The 25,773-nt window shown below is 32.6% G+C and overlaps 3 protein-coding genes across 5 annotated transcripts; 2 read left to right on the top strand and 1 right to left on the bottom strand.

Annotated features, from left to right (window-relative positions):
- Positions 1–3,575: 3,575 nt before the first annotated feature.
- LOC110685967 lies at positions 3,576–12,438 on the top strand. 3 transcript variants are annotated; one of them, XM_021862531.1, is made up of 6 exons: positions 3,576–3,792; positions 5,521–5,693; positions 6,211–6,934; positions 7,473–7,574; positions 11,265–11,437; positions 11,944–12,438. In XM_021862531.1, the coding sequence occupies exons 2-6, from the start codon at positions 5,607–5,609 to the stop codon at positions 12,118–12,120; spliced, it is 1,263 nt and encodes a 420-aa protein (XP_021718223.1). In that variant the 5' UTR covers positions 3,576–3,792; positions 5,521–5,606; the 3' UTR covers positions 12,121–12,438. The 3 variants fall into 3 exon arrangements, with proteins under 3 accessions (XP_021718223.1, XP_021718231.1, XP_021718216.1); XM_021862539.1 differs by lacking the exon at positions 3,576–3,792 and adding an exon at positions 3,800–4,080 and having other exon boundaries at positions 6,211–6,907; XM_021862524.1 differs by lacking the exon at positions 3,576–3,792 and adding an exon at positions 3,800–4,080.
- A 143-nt stretch (positions 12,439–12,581) lies between these two features.
- LOC110685958 (protein trichome birefringence-like 43) lies at positions 12,582–16,721 on the bottom strand. The gene is made up of 4 exons (XM_021862513.1): positions 16,073–16,721; positions 15,655–15,838; positions 15,376–15,563; positions 12,582–13,240 (listed from the first exon to the last, which is right to left on the bottom strand). Exons 1-4 carry the CDS (start codon positions 16,588–16,590, stop codon positions 12,727–12,729), a joined length of 1,404 nt encoding a protein of 467 aa, XP_021718205.1. The 5' UTR covers positions 16,591–16,721; the 3' UTR covers positions 12,582–12,726.
- Positions 16,722–19,153: 2,432 nt separating this feature from the next.
- Positions 19,154–20,253, top strand: LOC110686516. Its single transcript, XM_021863138.1, has 2 exons — positions 19,154–19,946; positions 20,051–20,253. The coding sequence occupies exons 1-2, from the start codon at positions 19,154–19,156 to the stop codon at positions 20,251–20,253; spliced, it is 996 nt and encodes a 331-aa protein (XP_021718830.1).
- Positions 20,254–25,773: the final 5,520 nt, after the last annotated feature.

Here is a 25,773-nt window from a genome sequence, read left to right as displayed (position 1 = left end):
TGTAGTTTGGTAGTGGCCGTAGTTTTCTCCGCGGCTGATTGTGTGCGATTGTTGTTGGTGATGGTGGAACAATTGCTAAGATTAGCTCGGTGATGGTGGGCACGAAAGAAAGCACGAATTGCGGGTTGCTTCCGATGCTGCTAGGCAGTTTTTCCCTGTTGTTCAGTTGCGGCATGGTGGTGGAAATGGGGGGTTAGAGTTGTGTGGTGTTGAGAAAAGGTGGGGATGTGACTCTTTGAGGTAGATGGTGGCTGGGTCGTGGTGTGTGTTGCTGCCAGATTTTGGAGGGGGAGGGGAAGGATTTTTTTTTAAAAAAATTAATTTTTTATAATTTAATCATTTTTATAAAGAAATATGTTGAAATTGAAATAAAAAAATCTTCCCAATCATAATGTGACAAGTGTCCGTCCTTAACCTATTAGACAAGTATTTAAGACACAGAGGGGGCACATCATCATTTAATATTTCTATGAGGTGAGGTGTTGATTTTATGTACTTGTTTTGACCTTAATTTGATTTATTTAGTTTGGTTGTTCTATAATTTAAGTTTGGAACCTTGAATTAGATTTTGTTAATGAGGCACTTGCAGTTACAAGAGAGGATAAAATGTTTAGAGATTATGCTAAAATTGGGAAAGAAGAAGAAAAAAGGAAGTTAGGGAAAAAAGGGAAAAGAAAGAAAGAGATGGTAGTGGAGATGGTTGTGTTCGTAGGTGTATTAGTGTAAAAGATGTCACCAAAAAGGAAAAGGATGTTGCTGGAAAATCTTTGAATTCGGAGGAGGGTAAAGTTAACCCTATCGATCAAGATCGAAGGCCCAACATTATTAATAACAATACTGATCTGAAGTCAACTTCAGCAACAAAAAACCCAAATCTTACAGGGTCAAGTTATCGGTTTTGTAACCGAAAACGTATTGATTCCTATTTGCAACTCACTCCAACAATGTATGGAGCGATTTCTAAAGGATGGACACTACACTATTATTGCTCTTCCAAGAAGGATTTTATTAGCATCCGAGTACTCGATCCTCCAAAGAAGATGGATTGTGTTGAAACTCAAGAAGTTTTTACACCAATGGAGATTAGTCACCCCCCTGTGAAAGGGCATGATAGGTGTGAAGCAACTCCAAATTTGGCACAAGATGATTCGACCAGAGGTATGGTTGATCAACTTTCATCGTGTGAAAGTACGTCGGTGCCCCTTCTAGTTGCTCCAGTCTACTCCCCTTTGAAGTCTGCTGCAAGCCCCAACAACTCCTCTTCTCAGAATTTGAAGTTATTGGTTTCTATTTGTCGCTCCAGAGCTAGAAGGAAAAGTCAATCTCTAAGAAGTTTAACTGCTTCTATCTTTACTCACCCTTTGTTTTGCAGGATGAGTGGCTCAAAAAGGAAATTTTTTTTTATCCCACCGAACTCCTATGGCTTCCGAATAGAAAGTTGTTATATGGTTCTACCCTTAATGTTCTAGTGTGTACTTTAGTTTATGATTAATTTAGGGTTTTGCTGTTGTAAAAAAAAAAAAAATTAAGTTTGCTATATTATATGTTGTTCTGAAGTTTAAGTATGTTGTATTATACATATTCATGCTCATTTACTTCTCTATATATGGCTATGCATGGTAAATCTTTCAATCATTAATGCCTTAGTGTTGATTGAAGGTTTAAAGAGTTGAAGTTGCTGCTAGGTTGAATTTATATACACAATTTAGGCCATCAAAATGGCCACAATAGGTCTAGATACTGGCCCAATTTTTTAGGCCCAAAATGGCAGTCTAAAAAAATTCAATTTGAATTGGAATCATTTTAAAAAAATAAATTATTCGATTTGGATTGGATTGAATCCAAATTCGGTTTGGTTTCGATTCCAAAAACCCAAAACTGAAATAATTCGATTTGGATTCGGTTTGGCCAATAATCCAAACCGAAATCCGAACTTTCATCCCTAATAACTTACCCAAAAAAAGAAACATGTCAACCAAAAATAGACTTCTTAAAAGAGAAACGTGTTAACTAATAAAAAAATGAGGTAAGTATGTTTTGAAAAACAAAAAAGGGCTTGTTCATGACTTTTTTGTTTACATATTTCTGATTTTGTGAATACAAAAACAAAAAATAAAAAAAAGGAAACTAGAAAAAGTTATTTTCACTTTTTAATTGTCAGTTTTCAAACTTATCCTGATTTTTATAAATTTTGTCAACTTTGATTCATTACTCCCTCTGTGTTTAAATGAATGAAACCTTTTGAATTTTATGTAGTTTTAGAAATGTTAGTTGAATTTATTAAAATAACAGGTAATGGTGGTATAAGTTTAGGAGATAGAAGAACTTAGTGAATGACGAAAAGAAAGAGAAAAGAAAGTGGTTTCCACACGTGCCACGTGGGACATTTACCTACGTCCCAAATTGAGGAAGTATATTAGGAGGGTTGTGAGACAAAGTAAAATGTCTCACAACATAAAATAATACTACTTCCAATTTTAATTGCAACTTTGGAATATTTTATATCTCTCAAAAAATACCCCAAAGTTGCTACTAAAAAAATCGGAGGTAGTATAACAAATGTACTAGGAAGAGGGAGAAAGGAAGAGGGAGATAGAGAGAGTGAAAAAAGGGTAGGGTGGGGCCCACCTTTTCATCGGAAATAGTTTCACGTGCAAAAAAAAAAATATAAAAAAATTGGGACTATAATTATTGATATTTTATACAACTGATGATTTTTATAAGTACCACAAAAATTGTATTGTGTACCATCAGTGAAGCTCAATGGTATTAATTGACAGCTTTATGAGACATTTGTACTTTTTTTGAAATACCACTGAAAATATGTCTTGTACTACTGAGAGTATGTTTTGTACCATTGAATCTACAATGACAAAATTTAAATCCCGTATGAAATGACCAACATGCCTCTGCAAGACACTTCTAAACATCTCTCAACCCTCCGTTTAGCACACCTCTCTCAAATTTATTTCATGACCTTTCTATCTCCTCATTCATTTGTTTCATTCTTTCTCAAAACTTTATCTATCTTTTTCAATTTTTTTCTCTCTTTACTGTCGTAGTTCTCTCTCTCTCTCTCTCTCTCTCTCTCTCTCTCTCTCTCTCTCTCTCTCTCTCTCTCTCTCTCTCTCTCTCTCTCTCTCTCTCTCTCTCTCTCTCTCTTCCTCTTGTTTCTTTGGTGATTCATTGCATATATGCTATGACAAAGACGAAGACTACGGAGTACCTTTTTTTTCCCTGGAAATTTGTTGCTAGAAATTGTTGATATTCCTTAATTTGTATATGGTTTTGATTATTTGATATAGTGATGTTTTGATTTCTAATTTAAGGGTAACTTTTTGTATGTTTAAGGGTAACTTTTTATGAAATTAAGGGTAATTTTAAGAGATTAAGGTTAACTTAATTGAGTTTGAGAGTAACTTTTATGGATAAAAGGGTAACTTTTCTATTAGTTATGTAAATTTGTTTCGTTATTCAGTTAAGTAGAATAATGCGCTGGATTTTGATATAGTTGTTTGTTCTAATTTTCATTCAATATATGAGGAACAACTTGATTTCTAGATTTTTAGTTACTAAATAATGATTTTAAACAAATTATTCAAAATTTAAACAAACAAATATCTAAAAAAACTAAATAAAAACTTCCTAATATTTATTTTCCCCAAATTGAGAGTTTAAAATGCCTATTTTCATCATCAATTGAATTTAATTCATATCCAACATAACTGCAAAATTTAGGTTGATTTCAATAATTGGCACACGTGTAGGAGACTTGGACTCGAGAAAACTAAGGTAATGTTGCAAACTCTTACCTCTAAACTCTTCTCCTACTCAACATCAAATAACTTGCCTTCTCCTTCCTCCTTTCCTTTTCCTTGACTTCCCCCTTAATTTTTAGTATTTTCCCTCACTATTTATTTCCTCTTTTTTATTCCTTAAAGCTAAATTTTATATCTTTCTAATCTTTAAATCCTCCTCTTTCTGGGTGTTGTTCCTGTATATTTGTACTGAATTGGGTTTATCACAATTTGATTTTTCTCGACGCTTTTTGTGGTTTTTGTGCGCTTTGTTTTCAAGCAGGTATAAACCCCTTAAGCTTTAATTTTTGTGTTCAATTATTATTTTTTGTTGAATTATATTATGGGTTTTGCATAATTAGAAAGAATTTAAGGGTTTTGGTTGTTGATTAATTTTATATTTTGCATAATTGGAAATTTGTCATGTGCTATTTTTTTTAATTAACAGGAATTTTATGATGATTAATGTGGTTGTTGTAGTGGATAATACTTTTTAGTATATACTTTTTTTTTTTTGAAAAATTCGCAATTGTTTGCTTTGTTGATAATGATTGTTGGTGATTGGCATGTTTATGGATGTTTCTAATATTTTTTTCTTATTATGGATAATTGGTTAATACCTTTATGGATAATGTATGAGTTTTTATTGGTTGGGTATAATACCGTATAAGTGATGTTGATTATTGTGATTGTATGATTTCCTGTTCTTTCGTCGAAGCCGTGGGGTCGAGGTTTATTGACTTGATGACTATTGAAACATGTTAAACCTCTTGGACTATAGAGCCTATACATAGTTTTTTGGGCGTAGAGAGAACTATGAATGTCTATGATTTGTATGAAACATGGTCATGTAATTAAATTGCTTTGATCAGTTTAATTATTATTTTCTGCAATTTGTATCTTGGATCTTTTCCTTTGCTCAAAATATGTTTGATTGGGTAGTTAATGTGTTTGGTTTGATGACTTTAAGATATGACATGGTGGTCCTATTTGCTTCGTAGTTAATGTGCTCATAGGAAGTTTTTAGTAAATGATGGGATATCAAAGTGCTGTTAATGTCTTGGTCATAATGTTTTTGACCTGGCTCAAAGGAAGTTTTGGTTGATGATGGGGATGATTTATAAAGGGTTGTTAATGTGCTGGTCATAATGTTTTTGACGTTGCTGTGAAGTAGGGAGAGAGAGAGTTATGAGCGAGCTATATATTTCCATAAATTTATCATAACATAGTGCCACCGGTCTGTAATATAAGTAATCTATGTGTAACTGTGTGATAACTGTGAACCTAAGAATTTGGAAGGGAAATATATCTGCTGCCGCTGCTGCTGCTGCTTTAGTATTAAAAATTGCAATCTGGTTTCTAAATCCAAATTGATAGATTTTAGAAGCTTTAATAAATTCTAGGATCTCACCATATCTCTGGTAATTCACCACTTAAAATAGAAGCTAAGTAAACAATTCTAAATTGTAAAAGTAGAAACATATAATTATGGCCTACATGCTTTGATTACCACTGACAAATTTGATAGATCCGATTAGATTTTATCCGGCTCAATTTCTTGACTGAAACAAATCGGGCACGGCCGAAGTGTAAATTATCCATATGTATCTGTTTTATACTTATACATCCCGTCTCTTATGGTCATTGTCATTGAATATGAGTGAATGTGAGCAACATTACTTAATGATTAAAGTTTCATCTTTTTTTTGTTATTTCTCTGCAGATAAAGGTATTGCACAATCCTGACACTGATAAGGGTAACCTTTTAATAACCATTATAAGGTATTTGCTGACCACTTATGATAAAAAATGGATCCAAAAGGTGGATCTTGGGTTGGTGAAATGTATCAAAAGTTTGAGGCCATGTGTGCTGAAGTGGAGGAAGTTATGTCTGAGGTACTTTCAAGACCTAAATTTTGTTTTGTGTTCTTAAATTAAGTTTCTATTGTTGGAAACACTCATCAATATGTAATATGTTACTCCTTCCGTATTTAAATAAGTGAAATTTTTTGACTCAAATTCACTTTGACTAATGTTTGTATTATAATCATAAGAATAAATAGTCTTTTGGGTACTTCTTGAAATGTATCTCAATGAATAGTTTATTCATACTCAATTGTTATAATTTTTACTTATTGATAATTAAAGATTTTATCGGTCAAAGTTTTGCATTGGCATACATGTATAAGATAAACGTTTTACTTATTAGAATACGGAGGGAGTACTCGTATGAGGAAGAGATCCATAAATTAGAATATGATTTCTTTCACCTGTTCATCAATGGTAAAAAAAATATTAGATATATTATTTTACAAGGTCTCTTTGTTGGTCTCTTCCCTACCTTCCTCCCTTTGCCATTCATCTGTCTTAATATTTTCTATTTGAGAAGCTGAAATTTCCTTTTGCTGGATAGGATACTCTCAAATATGTTGAGAATCAGGTGCGGACTGTTGGAAAAACTGTTAAGAAATTCTACTCAGATGTCATTCAAGATTTCCACCAGCCATCATCATTAGATACAGTAAAATCTGGGGACCCCCTTATGACTTTTATCCATCAAGGTGATGGTGATGGTGTAATCTGTAGGAATCCAAAAAGAGATGATAAAACTAAATCTGTTGATGCTATACCTGAGAAAATGGTAAACAATGTTAATGGCGCTGCTGCTTGTGATGACAGTATGTATAATGGGTATTGTGATTCTGCAATCTGCAGCGTGATTAAGCCATGTGAACCAACATCCAATAAATCTCCTATAGATAATAAGTGTACTAAAGTAAGCTCTCTGATCTGTGGCACTAAATCGGCTTTATCAAATCAATCTACACATGTGGTAAAAATTCTGGATTGTAGAAAAGATTTTCAGAACAAGTGTCTCTCTAGTTCTCCAAGCATAAATCCCACTGTGACAAACAATACTGATGAAGAAATCACATTTATTGCACCCCATGATGAAAGTGATAAACCTTCATCTGTACATAAGGATGACTGTTCAGACAAAGCTTCCGAAGTGAGTGACAATGAAAATGATGTAGGAGTTTCCAGGGAGATGATAGAAGGCTATGAAGGACGGGATGTTATTAATGAAAAGGAGACAAGAGTGCATTCTGGTAAACACTTTTCAGCTGACTTAGACAGTAAGTCTTTTCCCATGTTACTTGGACTAAATCTTGTACATTATAGTATTCACCTATTACTTTAGGTGTGAGTCATGACCTCTAGACACAAGCTTATGGTGTATGCTTGAGGCCTTGAGTAGGGTGGAAACCACAATTCGAGTCGTTGTGTTATGGCTTCCTTGGGGCTTAATGGCCTATACACTAGTCACCTTTTTGTTTTTGTTTTTTGTTTTGTTTTTTGTTTTTTGTTTTTGTTTTTGTTTTTGTTTTTTTGTTTTGTTTTGGTTTTTTTTTTTTAATCTATTTATTTTTATAATCCCAGTTGCTTGAATGTATTCACCTATGACTTTAGGTGTGAGGCATGACCTCTAGACACAAGCTTATGGTGTATGCTTGAGGCATTGAGTAGGGTGGAAACCACAATTCGAGTTGTGTTATGGCTTCCTTGGGGCCTATACACTGGATACCTTTTTGTTTTTTTTTTTATTTATTTATTTTTGTAATCCCAGTTGCTTGAATGTATACCCTAATTCAATTTTTTGTATTATGTTTTCAGTATCACCAAAGAAGGCTGATGCTGCTGATTTGAGTGCCATAATCACCAGTACTAAAGAGAGGTCTGTTAAATATGACGAGGAGGTCTCTATATCTCATAGAGGTAATGGATGTTGAGTGCTTAGTTTTTATACATGAAATGTGCTATGACTGTTACACTCTGTGCACTTGACATTGTTATCTCCTGTACTTACGTTTTAATTCGGCTAAGTACTTTATATATCACAAAGGATAAAAAATATTTATTTTAATTGGAAGAGGTGAATTTTGTTTTATCAAGAGGTTTAAATTTTTATTTTTATTTTATTTTATTGGTCTTATTTTTTTTATTTTATTTTATTTTTATTTCTAGGAATCTTTTAAACTTATTTTTTTTAAAGGAGCCATATAATTTTTTTACTTATTTTATTTTATTTTGGGCAATTATTAAAAATAATTTATTTGTATTAATTTAATTACAGGCGTAATTAATCCTTGGCGAATCATGTTTTTGCTTTCTTAGCATGTGTAAGTTGGGTTATTTTCTTCTGTGAGCATATTATATATTGTGGTGTTCAAGTATGTATTTGTGATGGAGAGAATTAATTGAAAACATGTGTGTGTGTGATTAATTATGTGATGACAAAGATTTTATGATTGAATACCGATTAAAATTTTGTTGAAGAACTGTACTTATTGCTGTGGGAAGGGGTTCTTGAGTGAGCTTAACTTGATTCTTGTAGGATGCCTATCAATCTACCTTGTAAGGATACTTTAGAAAAGATGGGAATCATGGGACGTTCAGAAAAGAAAGACTATGAGTGCTTATCACTTCCTGGGGAAGATTCGTTTTCATTGTTCCTATGAGGCATATGTATTTGGAGAGAAAGAATGGTTGTTACCTGATTGTATATTTGTTTTGGATATCATAAAAATCATGCATTATGTACTTTGCATCATATAAATTATGCATTCTTTACCAGAGGAAGTCATGAACTGAGGCTACACCAGCTACTTTCCTCCTCTATGTGGTCTTATTACTAGTGTTCTATATATTTTGGATTAGGCTCACTTCAGGTTGAGGTTGATGAGGAAAATAAAAAATGTACTCCTTATACGTAATATGATGGCCGAAATAGCTCTGATCATAGTTCTGCTACTCAAAATCTCTTCATATTTACCGTAGTTGGGTATTTCATTACACAAATGAAACTCAGATTATTATCTTAATGGCTATGTAGGGTTCCCTATTAGGTAAACATTGAACAGTCATAGCAGCTATGCAATCAGGTAAAAAACATTCTTACCCTCCAAATACACCCGACTGATACAAACAATGAAAACAAATCTTGCTCACATAGTCATAAGCACTCTCATAGTCATTTTTTCTTCTAAAGTTCCCATCTCAGTATTTTTACTAGGTAACTTGATAGGCATCTTACAAGATATTGGGTTAAGCACTTAAGCTCACTATAGAACAACCCTTCTTATAATAATAAGTACAACTCTTTAACAAAAGTGTTATATCATATAATCTTTGCTATCATGTAATTAATCACATAAATATGATTCCAATTAAACTACTTTATTACACATATATACTTCAACACCAACAATCTATAATATGTACATAAGATAAAATAAATTTTAACGTGTATGCCCCTTTCTTTCCTACCAAACTCACAACATGCTAAAGATAGTAATAGTACTTGCATTGATTAGCTAATGAATAATTAGACCTTTAAATAAAATAATTACCAAAAAAAAAAAAGGATTCTCTAAAAAATATTGTTTAAAATCTCCCAAAAGAGGAGAAAAATTTCAGCTCTTTTTATAAAAATAAATATGGACCAATTAACTAAAACGAAAAATATGATTTCAAACCTATTAAACAAAATTCAGACCTCTTCCAATTAGAATAAATAACTCTGATTCTTTGATTTACATAAAGTATTTGGCCAAATTAAAACATAGGTATGGAGACTTGATTCTATTTCATTCAAGAAAGTTATTTGTCCTTGAACCTTTAAAAGTATAATGGTTAGAAGAAGGTGTTCACCATTGGCAGTTAAAATGAAAAAGGAAAGGTGGGTCAGTACCATAATCTTTGGTTTTTGGTTTGGTGGTCTGTATTTGTTATCACCCCTGTTACTCTCCTTCACATTGGCAAGTGACATAGTAGACTTTTATTTTTATTTGATTTCCCAATTAAGGAAAGCTAAGGAAAGCAACTCATTAGTTGGATCTATCCAATTGTGTACTAGCAGCTTAGCTTTGGCATTGTGTGAATATGATTTGGTAAATATGCTTACATTAGAGTAGGACAACAAAATGGGACAAACCCAAATATAGGTTCTTCGAACTTTCAGCAGGATAGACAGAGTTACCCACGCTGTTTGTTCCTTTAATCCCCCGTTCCATTTTGCAGTAGTGCAAAAATTGCGTTCCCTTCTCTCTGTCATGCTCATTTGTGATATGAATTCAATCTAATGGATTGCCTGGTGCAAAGAGTTATAGGATTTTGGACTAGATGCATCACATGCATGCTGTAACTCTTCAACTATAATTTCCTATCTCTGCTTTAGTGCTTTTGGTTCTTTTGACTTTTATAAGTAGTCTTCTGGTAGCTGAGGTAAATGATATTATTGGCTACCTTGATAACCTCCTCTTCTGTTTTCAATTTTGGCTATGTTTCTGATTAGTGACTCCACTGTATCTAGTTTTTGGTAATTTTGTATTTCTGCATCAGTTGCGTACATTTTTGTGCCCGAAGCTTACAGCTTTCTGTAAAAGCTATATTACTGTGTTGTAAAAGTTCTAGATCATGAATGCATGTGCATGGTTAATCTAAACAGAATACCATCATCTTGTTCATTACTCAGAATACATTAATTTGGCCGTAACTAAATTAGATAGAGGAAAGGTCTCAATCTCCATGAGTATCTGCAGATTTTATTGTAATTATTCTATGATATTTCATATGTTAATATTTGAATTCCAAACCTTTGAACTCAACTTGCTTCATTGTGGTGAATTCCTTGTATGGTAATATACATGTCTGAGCACCAATTGATCCACATAGGATAAAGTGAGAAAAGAACAAAATTACACTAGTATTTTACTGTGCAATATATCTATTCATTACACTGTCGAATAGGAGAGGACATTAGCCCATGAACATGGAGGATGAGACATAATTTTTGCTAGTATGCAAATAAGCCATTGTTGCATAGTACTCCGTACTTTGCAGCCATCATATTGTGAAAGAGTGAATTGGAAACTTGTCCTTCTGCCATTGTTATTCATGAGGGTTCAAACATATTTGTGACCTTATATTGGATATATGGTACTTTTTAGCTACTCTTTACATTTTTGTGAACAAGTCATAGGTCTTAAACCTTTTTAGGGACTAAAATAAGAGTTTCAAATTTTATTATATTTGCATTTTAATAGTATCAATGTACAGACATAGTTACAGATATAATACTTGATGCAGCAACATGATGCCCAAAAACAAGTGATGCAGTTTCATTTGGAAACATAATTTGCTACATGCTGAATGGCAAATACAAAACTGTTCACTGAATGACCTTTATGTAGCCGAACAATCTTTACTTAGGTGCATTTAAATGGTGTAAATCTCCTCTGTGAATCAGATCATACTATATTTGTTTGCATTACTCTATTTGTTGTGGATCCTTCACTGCTATGTACCATAAAAGTCATGCATTCTTTACTTTGCTTCTTTCCTCTGGAAGATCTGTGATTTGAATAGTTTATTTATAAACTTGTGTTGATTGATTCGATTTTGCAGAAACATTGTGTTCCTTCAATACCTGTGAATTCAAAGGATATGATGCTGATAAACAAAATGTTCGAATTGGGGAATACCTTAATCTGGTCAGACTTGAGGACTCCTGTGTTCTGGTGGAGATGAATGATGATTCTGCTAAATATGCTCCTGATCACATACAGAAATCTTACAAGGTACCGGAATAAGTTCCCCCCCACCCCCCACCCCACCCCACCCCACCCTCTTATCAAGTTGTCATTGTGAAAAAGAAAAGAGAACATTCATTCTGTTGATACATAGTTGCCACATTGTCTCAAATCTCTCTATCCCTCATAAGTCATGACATGATACAAAGTTGCCCCTTAATTTGTGACTCGTTAGGAAATCTTAGTCACTGTCATTACTATCTCTGTCCCAAAAGAATATATTGCATATCTAGTTGAGGCTTCATTGGCCAGTCCCTGAATTTAGAATCTTAAATTTTCCACCTTATCTTTCGTGATAACCATTACTGTGTTTTTTTTTTTACTGGCTGCAATTTAGTGTTGTGGAGGTGTAAAATACTTACCCAGTGAAGGATAATTTTGGTCCTTTGGAGAAAATCTTGAATATAACTCCATTCAATAGTGGTTCATTATTTAGGGGTAACATCTTAAGTTCTTAAAATGGTGTCAATTAATTAAGCTCAGCATTTTTCCAGAAGAAAATCCAAGACGTGTTTTCACCAAGAAGATGGTCAAAAGGCAAGCGAGATCAGGAGCAATTTGCTGTATGGTATGAAGATCAAAGTGGAAGGAATTTCTCTTCTACAAAGCGGGCAGAAATTCAGAAATCACAAGTTTCTGAATCCTTTGAATCAGACTGGGAACTTCTCTAGGACTGTCAAACCTAGTAAGATCACCGTAGACAACTTAAGTAGTCTTGCAGTGATGGCGCCCCCTTTCTCAAGAATTGCGGTGGTGTTCTTGTGAGTGTTAATAATCACGTATTTAAGTAACGTCCATATATACTGCTATTACAAGTTCAAGTTGAGATTCGGAAACTGAATTAATAGCTGCGGCAATTGAATAAGATTCAATTATCTCTTCCCCGAGATGCCCTTTTCTTGAAGTGATTTGTTGTAAATAAGTTCCCACACACTCAATCATACTGCTATCTACATACCAAATATAAATTCGTGGTTTTTTGGATTTCATTCTGTTTGTGGTTTCTGAGCTATAAATGTAGTATCTCATAATATATTTACTGCCAAATGCAAAAATCAGCAAGAGACAGTTAAAACCGAGAGAAGTACGAGTATTATTTAGTTTGTATGCAGTACACTAACAGGGGAACCCATTGAATCAATCAAATTCAATAAAACAAATCAATTTCTAAGAACAAATTCAAACATTGCCAAAATCACTGCTTTGGAGATATTTGGCTTTGGCAGTGCTAATAGTTTTCAACTGAACAACTTTTTACTCAATATAAAGCTATTTTCTTAAGAACTAGATATTTCCCCTGAATCATCAAAGAAAAGGGAAGCATAAAACAATCTATTCCAAGTATCGGGTACTCCAGGAAGGCACCAATGCCCACAATCAGCAGTACGCGTAAGATTATACATATTCTTTTGAGCTCGAATCTGCCAGTCCTTGTACCTGTAGATTGACGGATGTGCATCTATTCTATACTGCGACAATTTAGTAATGTCCAAGTACTTAACCTGTGATTTGCTCGACATTTCTTTGATCACGCTCTTGGTAACACGAATCAAGGATTTAGGAAACGACGACTTATAGGACTCATCCATGATGGGGTAGGTTTTAGTATAGCACCATTGATTGTACTGTGGAGATTTGTGCTCAGCCGAAATACTCCTAAAGAAAACGGTTGTTTTTGTTTGATCAACAATATTTTCGACCCATTTTGCCCATGTCTTCATTGCTCGTTTGTATGCTATGTGTAGTGGCATATCTTTTACCAGCTTTCCTCTGTATTCGAACAATTCCCAGCTGAAAATTGGAAAAAAATTGTGGGTTTAGTGCTTACTAAAAATACTGCTGACAGTTTAGAGTTCAAGTATATAAAGTATTTGGTTAGAAAAACAATGCTGTAATAATCATGATGATCATATTTTGTTTTCAGTTTTCTAGTTTTATTAGAAATTAATTAAACATAAAATGATAAAACCACAAAACATTATGTCTTATTGATGTCGTGAACCTTTTTTCATTAAGGAAATATTGACGTTCAAAACTTGATTTTATAGCTTAGACTAATTTTATTGTCCGTATTCTTTCTAAAATATATATCATAAATTAAAAACTAAAAATTGACAGTACTTACAATATTTTATTTGTGATGTTTGTCAACAAACTTACAAATCTAATAACCATTAATACTAGTATATATTGGATGATTTATAAGGAAATGAGAGTTGTTTATTTAGTTTGAAAATGTCCACTAGAATTAAACCAACAACTATGTTATTGAGTGTGACATTTATTTGTACAATACAAATAATAAAGTAGAGTCAAATTTGGTAGTTAAACTATAAAAAAGAGTCAAAATAATTTATGAATGGGTAAGATTTAAAACGGGATGAAGTAGGTTGTTAATTATTGCTTGGTAGGTCTTAACATAACATAAATTCCTTTCGTAGTTGAACATGGAGAATTTGAATTATAAACTAATAAATTTTTAATGAATGTGACTATTATTTCAATAGACTAAAATAGTATTGAACAAAAAGAGTCAAAACTTTGTAATAATAATATACATTGATTCATAAATAAGCTACTTTTTTTGTTGAGGAAGTATTAGAAGAAATTAAGTAAGCATCACCCTATAGTCCTATACAAATATGTATAAATGCCTTGCTATTCTTAAAGCCCTTCTTTATTATTTTTACAGTAGTAGTTGGTGTGAGTTGGTAAAAAAGGGGCATCATAATTCATTTATGGATTTTATGCTCAACTAAACAAAAAAATGTATACTTTATTACTTTTTCAATTCATAATAATGTGAAGTTACATGTCAACTACAAATTATATAAAATGTTAAAGGGGTTAGAAGACTTGGAACCTAGAAAGGAAAAAGAGAGTAATATAATATAGACTAGTGATGACTATACTTTATTTTTAAATGTAAATCATTGAAATTTTTTCAATTAAAAAATAATAATACTTCTTCCGTCCCTTAATACAAAGCCTCTCTCTCTTTATTATGTGAGTAATCTAATCTAATATATATATATATATATATATATATATATATATATATATATATATATATATATATATATATATATATATATTTATTTATTTAAAGGGGAGTTTTTCCCCAAGTTTTTAGAGAGCCACGTAAGATTTAATTTTCTTAGCGCGCCATGTAGGATTATAAATTTAAGTAGTAGCCAATTAAATATGAGATTATTAATGTCTTTTACAATTAAATAATTCAAATGCCATGTAAGCAAAATTAGCGAATGAGATTTTAAAGTTTAAATTAATTAAATACAAAACATTATCTTTTGAAATTAGGAATTTTATCTAATATTCTAAAACTAATATAATAACAATTTTAATCACATAAATATGAATTTTTTTTTTTTAAAAAAATACTAACAAACCGTGCATTGCACGGGCTTCATCTAGTAAATGCTAAAAAGAGGCTTTGTATTAAGGGACGGAGAGAGTAGGAAATATGATACAGATTAGATGAATGAAGTGTTTATTCCTATATATATATACCCCCTTCATTTTTTATAGATATTTTCATTTGGACTTAATGCGGGCTACATTTCATATACTGTATAGGGAGTAATTTTTTCTGTTATTATTTTAAATTTTAGGGTAAAAAAAGTATGAATAATTTTAACTATAAAAAAAATGCTTTAAAATTAACATTAAAACATCCACATAAAATGCCTTTTAAAAAAAAAAATCTATAAACAAACAAATTCGATCAAATATTCATACATCATTACCAATAATTAGAAATATTTAATAGTTTACTTTTAGTATGAGATAGTTTAAAAATTAATTACATACACACACAAAAAAATAAAAATAAATAAATAAAAAAAAAAAAAACCTAGTATTCCAAATATGTAATAAGCATATTTGTTTGAAATAGAATGACTTACGCTTTCTTTTTACCAATTTGAGCCCACCAATGTCCAGAGTTGAATACCATAATATCAGCTTTAGGCCACAACTCAGAGTTAGGTGACAATTTATCAAGCACAAGAACATTTTTGCCACTTTCATGGTGTTTGTTGAGTTCTACTAGAAATGGGCTCCAAAAAAATTCAACTGTGAAATTATAGTCCTCCTGCAAGTATACAATAAGTATAATTTATACTCGATCTATCATCTTATTTGAAATTTCGTCGTAGGACTAGGAGTTTAGTGTATGTACCGACCTTTACTTTCAAGAACGTTTTCAATACTTTCTTTTGAGAATGAACCTCGGCCTTAGATGAAGCATTTGGTATGGAGGAATAGAGAATGCACGCTAGCGACTCCCACATGTTTCGGTTTAGTGAGTCTCCTACTAAGATCACCCTCTTGTTTCTAAATCGTTCCACCATGTCTGTTCCGTTTAGCCTAGGACAAATTATGTACAATTTGTTATAAACCTTCAATTCAGTATATACGTTATAACAGAAGTTTATGTTACAATTAATATGATAAATTTTGAAAGAAAAAAGAAATTAATGTTTAATTTTCCAATAAATTATATATCATGGATGTTATGTAAAACGAAATAGATGTGCTTAGTACTAAAAATTAAGTTATACTTCCCGTAAAAAAAAAAAAAAAAAAAAAAGTTATACTTACAATGGTATGTCACAACCACTAGGCTTCCATACCCATTTTTCGTACTCGAAATCAGGCCTTCCATTTCTCTGGCAGCTCATCTTCTCTTCAAGAAACGGACAATTCATCACGTTGTAGCTCGGATCTTGATCCGGTTTGTAAACCCATCTCCCATCAAACATATTACACTTCTTCTCACTTTTCTTCATTGGCCGTTTTACAATGTTATTAACGTACATAACATTTGATTTCTCAATTCTATAAACTTCCTTTGGCTTCTCTATGGCATTAGAAGTAACATTCTTAGACCACGGGATCAATTCGGCAAAGACGCTAGCTATAGGTTGCGGAGGCTCCGAAGGCTTAACAATTATGCTCATTGCCTCAGTCGGTCCAATTTCTAGTACCGTGCTTTCAACTTCAAAAAGACGCATGTTTTGGTCATTTTCGCGAAGAAGAAAGACGAGCATCAAACAGCCTATTAAGCTACATATTGTACATATTTTCCATGTAGCCGTTACATTGGAGCTTAACTCCATAACTTGGACTTTTGAGTATTATCTGTCAAAAAAAAAGATTTTTGAGTATTAATTTTTTGTCTTGTAATTTTTAGTGTTTTAATACTATAAATATGCATATATACTACACGCATGGCAAAAATAGATACGTGTGTGACACTGCTAACTATATTAGTTATATACTTCGTATTGTAGTTGTTTATAAAGTATCCAATGGAATTAATATATATCTTTAGGGTAGGGTCAAGTCAAGTGATAATGTGATATTATTAGACGTAAGAAAATGTTATTAGTTCCTATAAAAGAAAAAAAAAAAGTTATTAGTGTATGATTGAGTTACATATGGTCAAGTAATGTTATTGGTACGTAAGTCATTTGTCGAGTGGTTATACTTTGTTCCTATATCTTAACTACTCTTATTATTATTGGATTCAGAATCTCCTTACAGTTTGCACCCACACAAATTGGATTATACAGCAAAATTTTGAACACCTAATTTTTTGTAAATAAATGAGGAAGTAGAAGATATTTGATTACAGGTCTAGGATATCCATTAAACTTTAACTAATACATAAAATGATAAAATATAGGAAAATTACTCTTAACCGTAGCTGTTTTAGGTTAAATGTCCCTTGGAAAGTAGGCTCAAATGCTGCAGTCATCTGACATGCCCACCTGCAAAACAACGAATATTACGGTTATCGAAACGTTCACCTCTGACAATCTAGTTAGTAACCGAACACGAAACTCTATTGAGAGAAAGATAAGAGAATGGAGAACAAATTTGGCTAGAGCCTTGATAAAATAACAAATGAACTTGTCCCATCAAGCCATCAATGATTGGCGTATTTATATTTCTCTAAAATTATGTTCGCTAGGGTTTTGTGCTCTAGTTTGATCACCATTGTAACATTCCAATTTATTACTATAATTGAGTTTTTCTTCTATTAAATTACCCAATTGACCCCATATTAAAATAAGTTAAATGTTTATTTTAGATGCACCTCTGTTTTTATTTATGTAATTTAATTATTTATTTACACTAATAAATATATATATATATATATATATATATATATATATATATATATATATATATATATATATATATATATATGTGTGTGTGTTGAGAAACATGATTGAATTGAACTTCACATGTGGTAATTAAAGTCAATGAAGACTTTACTAAGTACAATAATTTGTATAAAGTACAATAATGTATATTATTGTATTCAATTATTTTGGCTATATAAATGAAAGTTCACGTATTGTGAACTTAAGTTGAAAAACAAGAAAAGAGTTTTCCTACCATTCTACTACTTACTTCCTATCTTCATCCCTTCACTGATAAATATCTTACCATCAGTAAAATATTTTTAACACGTTATCAGCACCAGTTTTCAGTCAGGTATATTTATACCTACTTCTAAAAATTTATAACAAATAATACTATCTACTTCTAAATATTTCGAGGAGTATGCTCCATAGTTGCCCATATTTGGGATCCTCTATACCAGAAACTCAAACATTTACTGTATTATATATACCTCAAAAACAACGGTGAAAGTTCTCTTTTGTTTATTCATGTTGATATTTCTTTGTTTGATCCATGTTGATATTACATACTCATTTTACGTAAATTTTTATCTTAGTTATTATAATTGCTAAGTAGTAGCTTTGCATGCATATTATTATTAACTAGATTAACAAAAAGATGCAGCCTTTTTATACTTATTATTTTTCTTACTTTTACATACTTTTTGTGTTTCTTTCCGTTTTCGAACCCATGATCTTTTATAGATATTAGGGCTCTCGGACCACTATGGCTTGCATTCCCAGTGTGATAACCTTTTACAATTATAAATATATATATTTAGACCATAATTTTTGTCAGTATATTAGATTGTTATATGATATTTTTACAGTTGTACAGAACAGTAACAGATAAACCTACCTCTATAAAAGACGGATTTTTCCCCCAATTTCACCACAAATCCTTTATCTCTTCCCACTTTTTATCCAAAAATCACCTAAATTTTTTTTTTTTCACCCCCTTCTTCTCCGATATGTTCCCCGACGACGGCAACCAAAACACCCAAAACACCCACAACTTCACTTTTGAGGAAGATTTAATGAAGATAAAACAATATTTCCTTCTAATTACGACGCTTGTAATTTTATTAGTAGCAATATTAATTTTTGTCATTATGTATAAGTAAAACTCACTTATTTTGTCGTTTTAGTATATTAAAAGCTTGTTTTTGTTTTATTATGTATGTTTGTTGTTATTAATCATCATTGTATAATATTACCGTTATCATTATAATTATTGTTACTACTGTCATTGTTGTCGTTTTGCTGTTTTTTTTGCAACTAACATGATTAATTTTTGTCTAATCATATAATTACTCACAATAATAAACCAAGGGGGAGAAAAGACTATATTACTTATGGTTTATTATTATTAAATTTAATTATCACGTGTCTTATTAACTTAAATATAAATATGGAAGAACTAAACATGTGAGTTGTACATATAATTTGTTATTATAATCTAATTATCACGAAATTTGTTGTAGCTAAAATGGGAGACCTTATGAAAAGACAGTTCAGCATCTTAGATTTATCTGGAAATAAATTTCTGGAATGGAAAGTGGACGCAATGATGAATTTGAAAGCTCAAGGCTTGGAGCACACTGTTAAAGAAAATAAAAGTCCCCCTGGTCAAACAACTGATACTACCACTTCTGCAATGACGGTTGAAAAACCCATTACCGAACAAGAAAAGGCAAAAGCCTTAGTGTTACTAAGGCATCATTTACATGAAGGCCTTAAAACTGAGTACATGATGGTTGAAGATCCCAAAGAATTATGGGACTGCCTTAATGAAAGATTTGGACACCACAAAAGGGTGCTCCTTCCTAAGGCATTATTTGACTGGACAAATTTACGGTTCCAGGATTTCAAATCTGTAATAGATTACAATTCAACCATACATGAGATAGTATCTATATTGAGATACTGTGATCATCCAGTCACCGATGAACAAATGATTGAAAAAACACTCACTACCTTTCATGCAAGCAACATACTGTTGCAAGAACAATATCGTGAAAGAGGTTTTAAGAAGTTTAATGAATTAATGAGTGTATTGCTTGTTGCGGAACAAAATAGCGATCTTTTGTTGAAAAATCATAATCTCAGACCAACTGGGTCTTTGGCCACTCATCATGAGGCAAATGCAACAAATTCCTATCCACCCGAGTCAAATGCTACAAGAAGAGGTGGACGTGGAAATTACAATGGCCGTGGAAGAGGCCGTGGGAATTATCGCGGACGCGACCGTGGTCGTGGTAGAAATAATTTTCAAAGAAACAGTAATTTCAAAATTTTTTTGAAAAACAGAAGGGACAGTTATCTGGAAGCCACAAACAAACTCCTTCGAAAGGAAAAGACACATGTTACAGATGTGGCATGACAGGACATTGGGGACGTACTTGTCGAACGACCAAACATTTGGTAGACCTTTACCAGGCTTCTGTAAAAGGCAAAGAGAAAAATGCAGAAGCAAATTATGTTAATGAGGAAAATGCTCCTTGTCCCAGCCTTGATGTGTCTGATTATTTCATGGATAATGCTGAAATTGGAAATGATTTCATTCTTGGAGAAAACAACAATACTTAGGTTTCTCATCTACTAATGTAACATATGCTATGTTTTAATGTATTTTCTTAGTTCCTTGTATTTTAATGTACTTTTAATCTCTATCATCAATAAAAGTTTGTATGATATTATTCTAAACTAATCTCAAATTTATTTTATGAAGATATGGATCTACCTGAAGTTAGTTCCGAATATCAATGCCTTTTGGACAGTGGAATAACGCACACTATCTTAAAAGATAGAAATTATTTTTCACAACTAAAGTTGTTTCAAGCAAATGTAAACACCATTTTCGGGTCAGCTAAATTAATTGAAGGATCTGGAAAGACTTGTATAATGCTTCCAAATGGAACAAAATTAATAATCAATAATGCTTTATATTCGAGTAAATCTTGAAGAAATCTCATAAGCTTTAAAGATTTACGCCAAAATGGCTATCATCTAGAAACAATGACAACAGATCAAAAAGAGTATATATGCCTCACGGTAGAAAAACATGGCAAGAAACATATATATGAGAAATTGCCAGCATACTCTTCGGGGTTATATCGTATAAACATACGACCCGTGGAAATCAATATGGTATCTAACCAGAAGTTAGATGACAAACATTTGACTATTTTATGGCATGATCGTTTGGGACATCCAGCAACTGGGATGATGCAAAGAATAATAGCACATTCAGTTGGACATTCAATAAGAAATGTCAAAATTCCCCGATCAGATGAATTAACATGCTCTGCATGCTCACTTGGCAAATTAATAATAAGGCCATCTATGAATAAAATTGCTACTGAATCTCTAAAATTCTTGGAAAGAATTCAGGGAGACATATGTGGGCCAATTAATCCAGCATGTGGACCATTTCGATATTTCATGGTTTTAATTGATGCCTCTACACGATGGTCACATGTTAGTCTACTTTCAAGTAGAAATGTTGCCTTTGCAAAATTACTTGCCCAAATCATAAAATTAAGAGCACAATTTCCAGATCATACAATAAAGAAAATAAGACTTGACAATGCTGGGGAATTTACATCCCAAACATTTAATGATTATTGTATGTCAATTGGAATTGATGTTGAACATCCAGTAGCTCATGTCCATACACAAAATGGTCTAGCTGAATCACTAATTAAGAGATTACGATTGATTGCAAGACCATTATTAATGAGGTCAAGATTTCCATCATCTGCTTTGGGACATGCTATAATACATGCAACAACGCTAATTAGATTGAGACCTACAGCTTATCATAAATTCTCACCACTGCAACTTGTTTGTGGTCGAGAACCAAGTATCTCACATCTAAAAATCTTTGGTTGTGCTGTATATGTTCCCATTGCTCCACCCCAACGAACAAAAATGGGTCCATAAAGAAGGCTAGGAATTTATGTCGGGTTTGAATCCCCCTCTATAATTAAATATCTTGAACCATTGACTGGTGACTTATTTACAGCTAGATTTGCGGACTGTCACTTTAATGAAACAGTATTCCCAGCCTTAGGGGGAGAGAAAGTGGACCCACGTAAGAAAGAAATTGAACTCATTTGGAATGCAACACAACTGTTGATGTTAGACCCACGAACAAATATGTGTGAACAAGAAGTTAAGAAAATTGTTCATTTACAAAGTGTTGCAAATCAATTGCCTGATGCATTTGTAGACACAAAGAAGGTGACAAAATCACATATACCAGCAGAAAATGCCCCTGCACGTATTGAAATCCCAACTGGTAATAAGGCCATAGAAAATGAATCTCAGGCACGCAGAAAGCGTGGAAGACCACTTGGTTCAAAAGATTCTAAGCCAAGAAAATTGAAAAGATTGGATGGAATAGAAAATGAGACTAATGATGTTCCCCCGTCAGAAGGTCAAGAAAAACCAAATGTGGATGAAAGTAAAGAAAATGATGATAATCCAAAAGGGGACGAACAAGAAGACAACCCTACGGGGAATGAACAAGATGTTCAAAACATCGATAACAATGAAATTTCAATGAATTACGTCTCTACAAAGACTCAGTGGAATAGGAAAGATGTTATCGTTAATGAAATATTTGCAAATTCCATCGCAATCGACATCGTATCTGATGAAAATGATGTTGAACCAAGAACTGTAGAAGAATGTCGACGTAGGAGTGATTGGCCAAAGTGGAAGGAGGCAATGCTGACTGAGTTAAAGTCACTTGAAAAACGAGAAGTTTTTGGGAAAATAACCCTTACACCAGCAGGTGTAAAACCCGTTGGATACAAATAGGTATTTGTGAGAAAACGTAATGAGAAAAATGAAATAGTTAGATACAAAGAAAGACTTGTAGCCCAAGTATTTTCTCAAATTCCAGGGATTGATTATGAAGAAACATATTCTCCAGTGGTTGATGCAACTACATTAAGAATTCTGGTAAGTTTGACAGTCACAAAAGGACTGCAAATGCGATTAATGGATGTAGTGACTGCGTATTTGTATGGGTCACTCGATACGGAAATTTACATGAAAGTCCCCGAAGGACTAAAACTACCAGAAAACCACAAGCCTAGACAACTGCTTTCCATAAAACTAAAAAGGTCACTTTATGGATTGAAACAATCTGGAAGGATGTGGTACAACCGTCTGAGTGAATACCTTATGAGAGAAGGATTCAAAAACAACCAAGTTAGTCCCTGTGTTTTCATAAAGCGATCACAATCAGGATTCGCTATCATTGCAGTTTATGTTGATGATTTAAATATCATCGGAACCCCAAATGAACTCGAGAAAACTGCAAAATACTTGATGAAAGAATTTGAGATGAAAGACCTTGGGAAAACTAAATTTTGCCTTGGACTACAAATTGAGCACTTGAGTCATGGCATTTTTGTCCATTAATCAAACTATACAGAAAGAGTTTTGAAACGTTTCTTCATGGACAAAGCAACCCCAACCAACTTCCCAATGGTTGTTCGTTCTTTGAATATGAAAAATGATCCATTTAGACCCCGAGAAGAAAATGAAGAGATTTTGGGTCCAGAAGTACCATACTTAAGTGCAATTGGAGCCTTAATGTACTTAGCTAACAATACTAGACCCGACATAGCTTTCTCTGTGAATTTGTTAGCCAGGCACAACAATGCACCAACATATAGGCATTGGAAGGGAGTTCGACACTTACTCCGGTACCTACGAGGGACACAAGACCTTGGTTTATATTACCAACCAAAACAAGATGCTGCTCTCATTGGGTATGCAGACACTGGATACTTATCAGATCCTCAAAATGAAAAGTCACAAAATGGATATGTGTTCACTTATGGCGGCACTGCAATATCATGGAAATCAACAAAGCAGACATTGACCGCGACATCATCAAATCATGCAGAGTTGATAGCCCTCTATGAAGCAGGACGGGAATGTGTGTGGCTGAGGTCGATGACCAGTAATATCCAAAAGGAGTGTGGAATGAACACAATAACAGAAGACCCAACCATCATCTTTGAAGACAATACAACATGTATCGCTCAAGTAACTGAAGGATATATTAAGGGAGATAAAACGAAACATATTGCCCCAAAACTGTTCTTCACACATGATCTGCAAAAGGACAAGGAAATAAATATCCAGCAAATTCAGTCTTGTGAAAATCTTGCCGACCTTTTCACCAAATCACTTCCTTCGAAGAGATTTGAACAGTTAGTTCACAAAATCGGAATGCGACATCTTCGTGAACTATGCTGAGATCAGGGGGAGTATTATATGTACTGCACTTTTTTTCCCTTCGATCAGGTTTTTATCCCACCGGATTTTTCCTGACAAGGTTTTTAACGAGGCAGTATACCAAAGCATATAATACTATATCGTTGTACTCTTTTTCCCTAGCTATGGTATTTACCCCATAAGGGTTTTACCTAGCAAGGTTTTTAATGAGGAAACTTGTACCCCATTCCATGTGAACGTTCAAAGGGGGAGTGTTGAGAAACATGATTGAATTGAACTTCACTTGTGGTAATTAAAGTCAATGAAGACTTTACTAAGTACAATAATTTGTATAAAGTACAATAATGTATATTATTGTATTCAATTATTTTGGCTATATAAATGAAAGTTCACGTATTGTGAACTTAAGTTGAAAAACAAGAAAAGAATTTTCCTACCATTCTACTACTTACTTCCTATCTTCATCCCTTCACTGATAAATATCTTACCATCAGTAAAATATTTTTAACAATATATATATATATATATATATATATATATATATATATAAAGTTATCAAAATATTACTTCATTTTAATCATATACGAAATTTTGGTCTGCCTTGTTTAGAATTATCTAAGAAATCGAAATATTTATTCTCCACAAACTCCTATTGTGGACGAGAAGTCGAGAGCCATAGGCTTAAAATCATCAATCAAGGAAACATGTTTTTGTTTGATAAAATAAGTAGAAAATCACATTCTCTTTGTCGTAAGTGCAACATGGTCCCCTTTCGTTTTCGTGTTATAGACGTGAGATGTAGTAGTCATCTTCCAAAATTAATCGCTATAATGTAGTGGGCAATACTTTCTCATGTTTAATTGGGGAGCATGATGTGCCACAATTTACATTATAGGAGAAAGTATTGCCCACTACAGGTAGGGACTATGAAGGTCCATACCACCGTTGAAAAAAAAATTTCGCTAAGTGTTGGAAAAAATGTTATTTCCTATTTTAATAATGTTATTTAAGTTCTAGCCTGTTAAAATAAAATTAAATACTGTTATATGTTTCTTCAATATTGTTTTCGAGGTGTTATTTTGATCTTTTCAGTAGTTCTTATAGGATAAGTATTTGTGTTAAAAATTAAGTATTATGCTTGACTACAGTTATTATACAAGTGAAATCTGTTATTAAGGAAGACAATACAGTTATTATAAATTAGAAACTGTTAAGCTACGTGATTTGGCATCAGAGCCATACGGTTAAAAGATTAAATAAGTTGATTTAATAATTAGGTAAAACTGGAGAATACTAGACCTTCTACTGAGTGTAAGAAACCTGATTTTAAGCATTATTATCATATTCCTGAAAATACTAGTAATTTTGGCCCAGTCCTTAATTATATAGTAGATCAAATTGGTGAGTTAAGATCGGAAATTGATAACATACATGCACGTTGTATTAATATCTAGAATAAAATATCAATAACCACAACTGATATTAATAAAAAAAGTAAGCGATCTAAACGAACAGGTTAAACAAGTTCAACTTGCTTTAACAAACGAAGTTAGGCATCAAATTGGAAAAAAAGTATCGCCTAATAAAGAGAAATTAAAATTGTCCCATACAAATATAAATATCCTTCTCAAAATCTAGATAAAAATAAAAAGTTTACTGTAACACTCCCTAAAAGACCAACTAGTAACCAAGAAAAGAAAAAAGAGACTAAAGATGAACCCTCATCTTCAGGAGAAAACACTTAACGAATTACAAGTCCTATTTGTTGAAGAAGAAGACCCTAATAAGTTTAATGAAATCTTGGACTTAATTTCTAACAAAGGGATTGCTTCTGATAATAAAATAAAG

This window comes from Chenopodium quinoa, unplaced genomic scaffold, assembly GCF_001683475.1.
Source record: "Chenopodium quinoa cultivar QQ74 unplaced genomic scaffold, ASM168347v1, whole genome shotgun sequence".
NCBI classification, from domain to species: Eukaryota; Viridiplantae; Streptophyta; class Magnoliopsida; order Caryophyllales; family Amaranthaceae; genus Chenopodium; species Chenopodium quinoa.
Note: the sequence above shows the minus strand (reverse complement) of the source record. Positions and strands in the feature narration are given on the sequence as shown.

Excerpts from the sequence above, each read along its gene's own strand:
- LOC110685958 (XM_021862513.1), bottom strand. The coding sequence starts at position 16,590 with ATGGAGTTAAGCTCCAATGTAACGGCTACATGGAAAATATGTACAATA. Across the intron at positions 15,839-16,072 it reads AGTGGTTGTGACATACCATT|GCTAAACGGAACAGACATGG; the intron begins GTAAGTATAACT and ends AATTTGTCCTAG. Across the intron at positions 13,241-15,375 it reads CAAATTGGTAAAAAGAAAGC|CTGGGAATTGTTCGAATACA; the intron begins GTAAGTCATTCT and ends TCCAATTTTCAG.
- LOC110685967 (XM_021862531.1), top strand. The coding sequence starts at position 5,607 with ATGGATCCAAAAGGTGGATCTTGGGTTGGTGAAATGTATCAAAAGTTT. Across the intron at positions 5,694-6,210 it reads TGGAGGAAGTTATGTCTGAG|GATACTCTCAAATATGTTGA; the intron begins GTACTTTCAAGA and ends TTTGCTGGATAG. Across the intron at positions 11,438-11,943 it reads ACATACAGAAATCTTACAAG|AAGAAAATCCAAGACGTGTT; the intron begins GTACCGGAATAA and ends GCATTTTTCCAG.
- LOC110686516 (XM_021863138.1), top strand. The coding sequence starts at position 19,154 with ATGGGAGACCTTATGAAAAGACAGTTCAGCATCTTAGATTTATCTGGA. Across the intron at positions 19,947-20,050 it reads AAATAATTTTCAAAGAAACA|GACATTGGGGACGTACTTGT; the intron begins GTAATTTCAAAA and ends GTGGCATGACAG.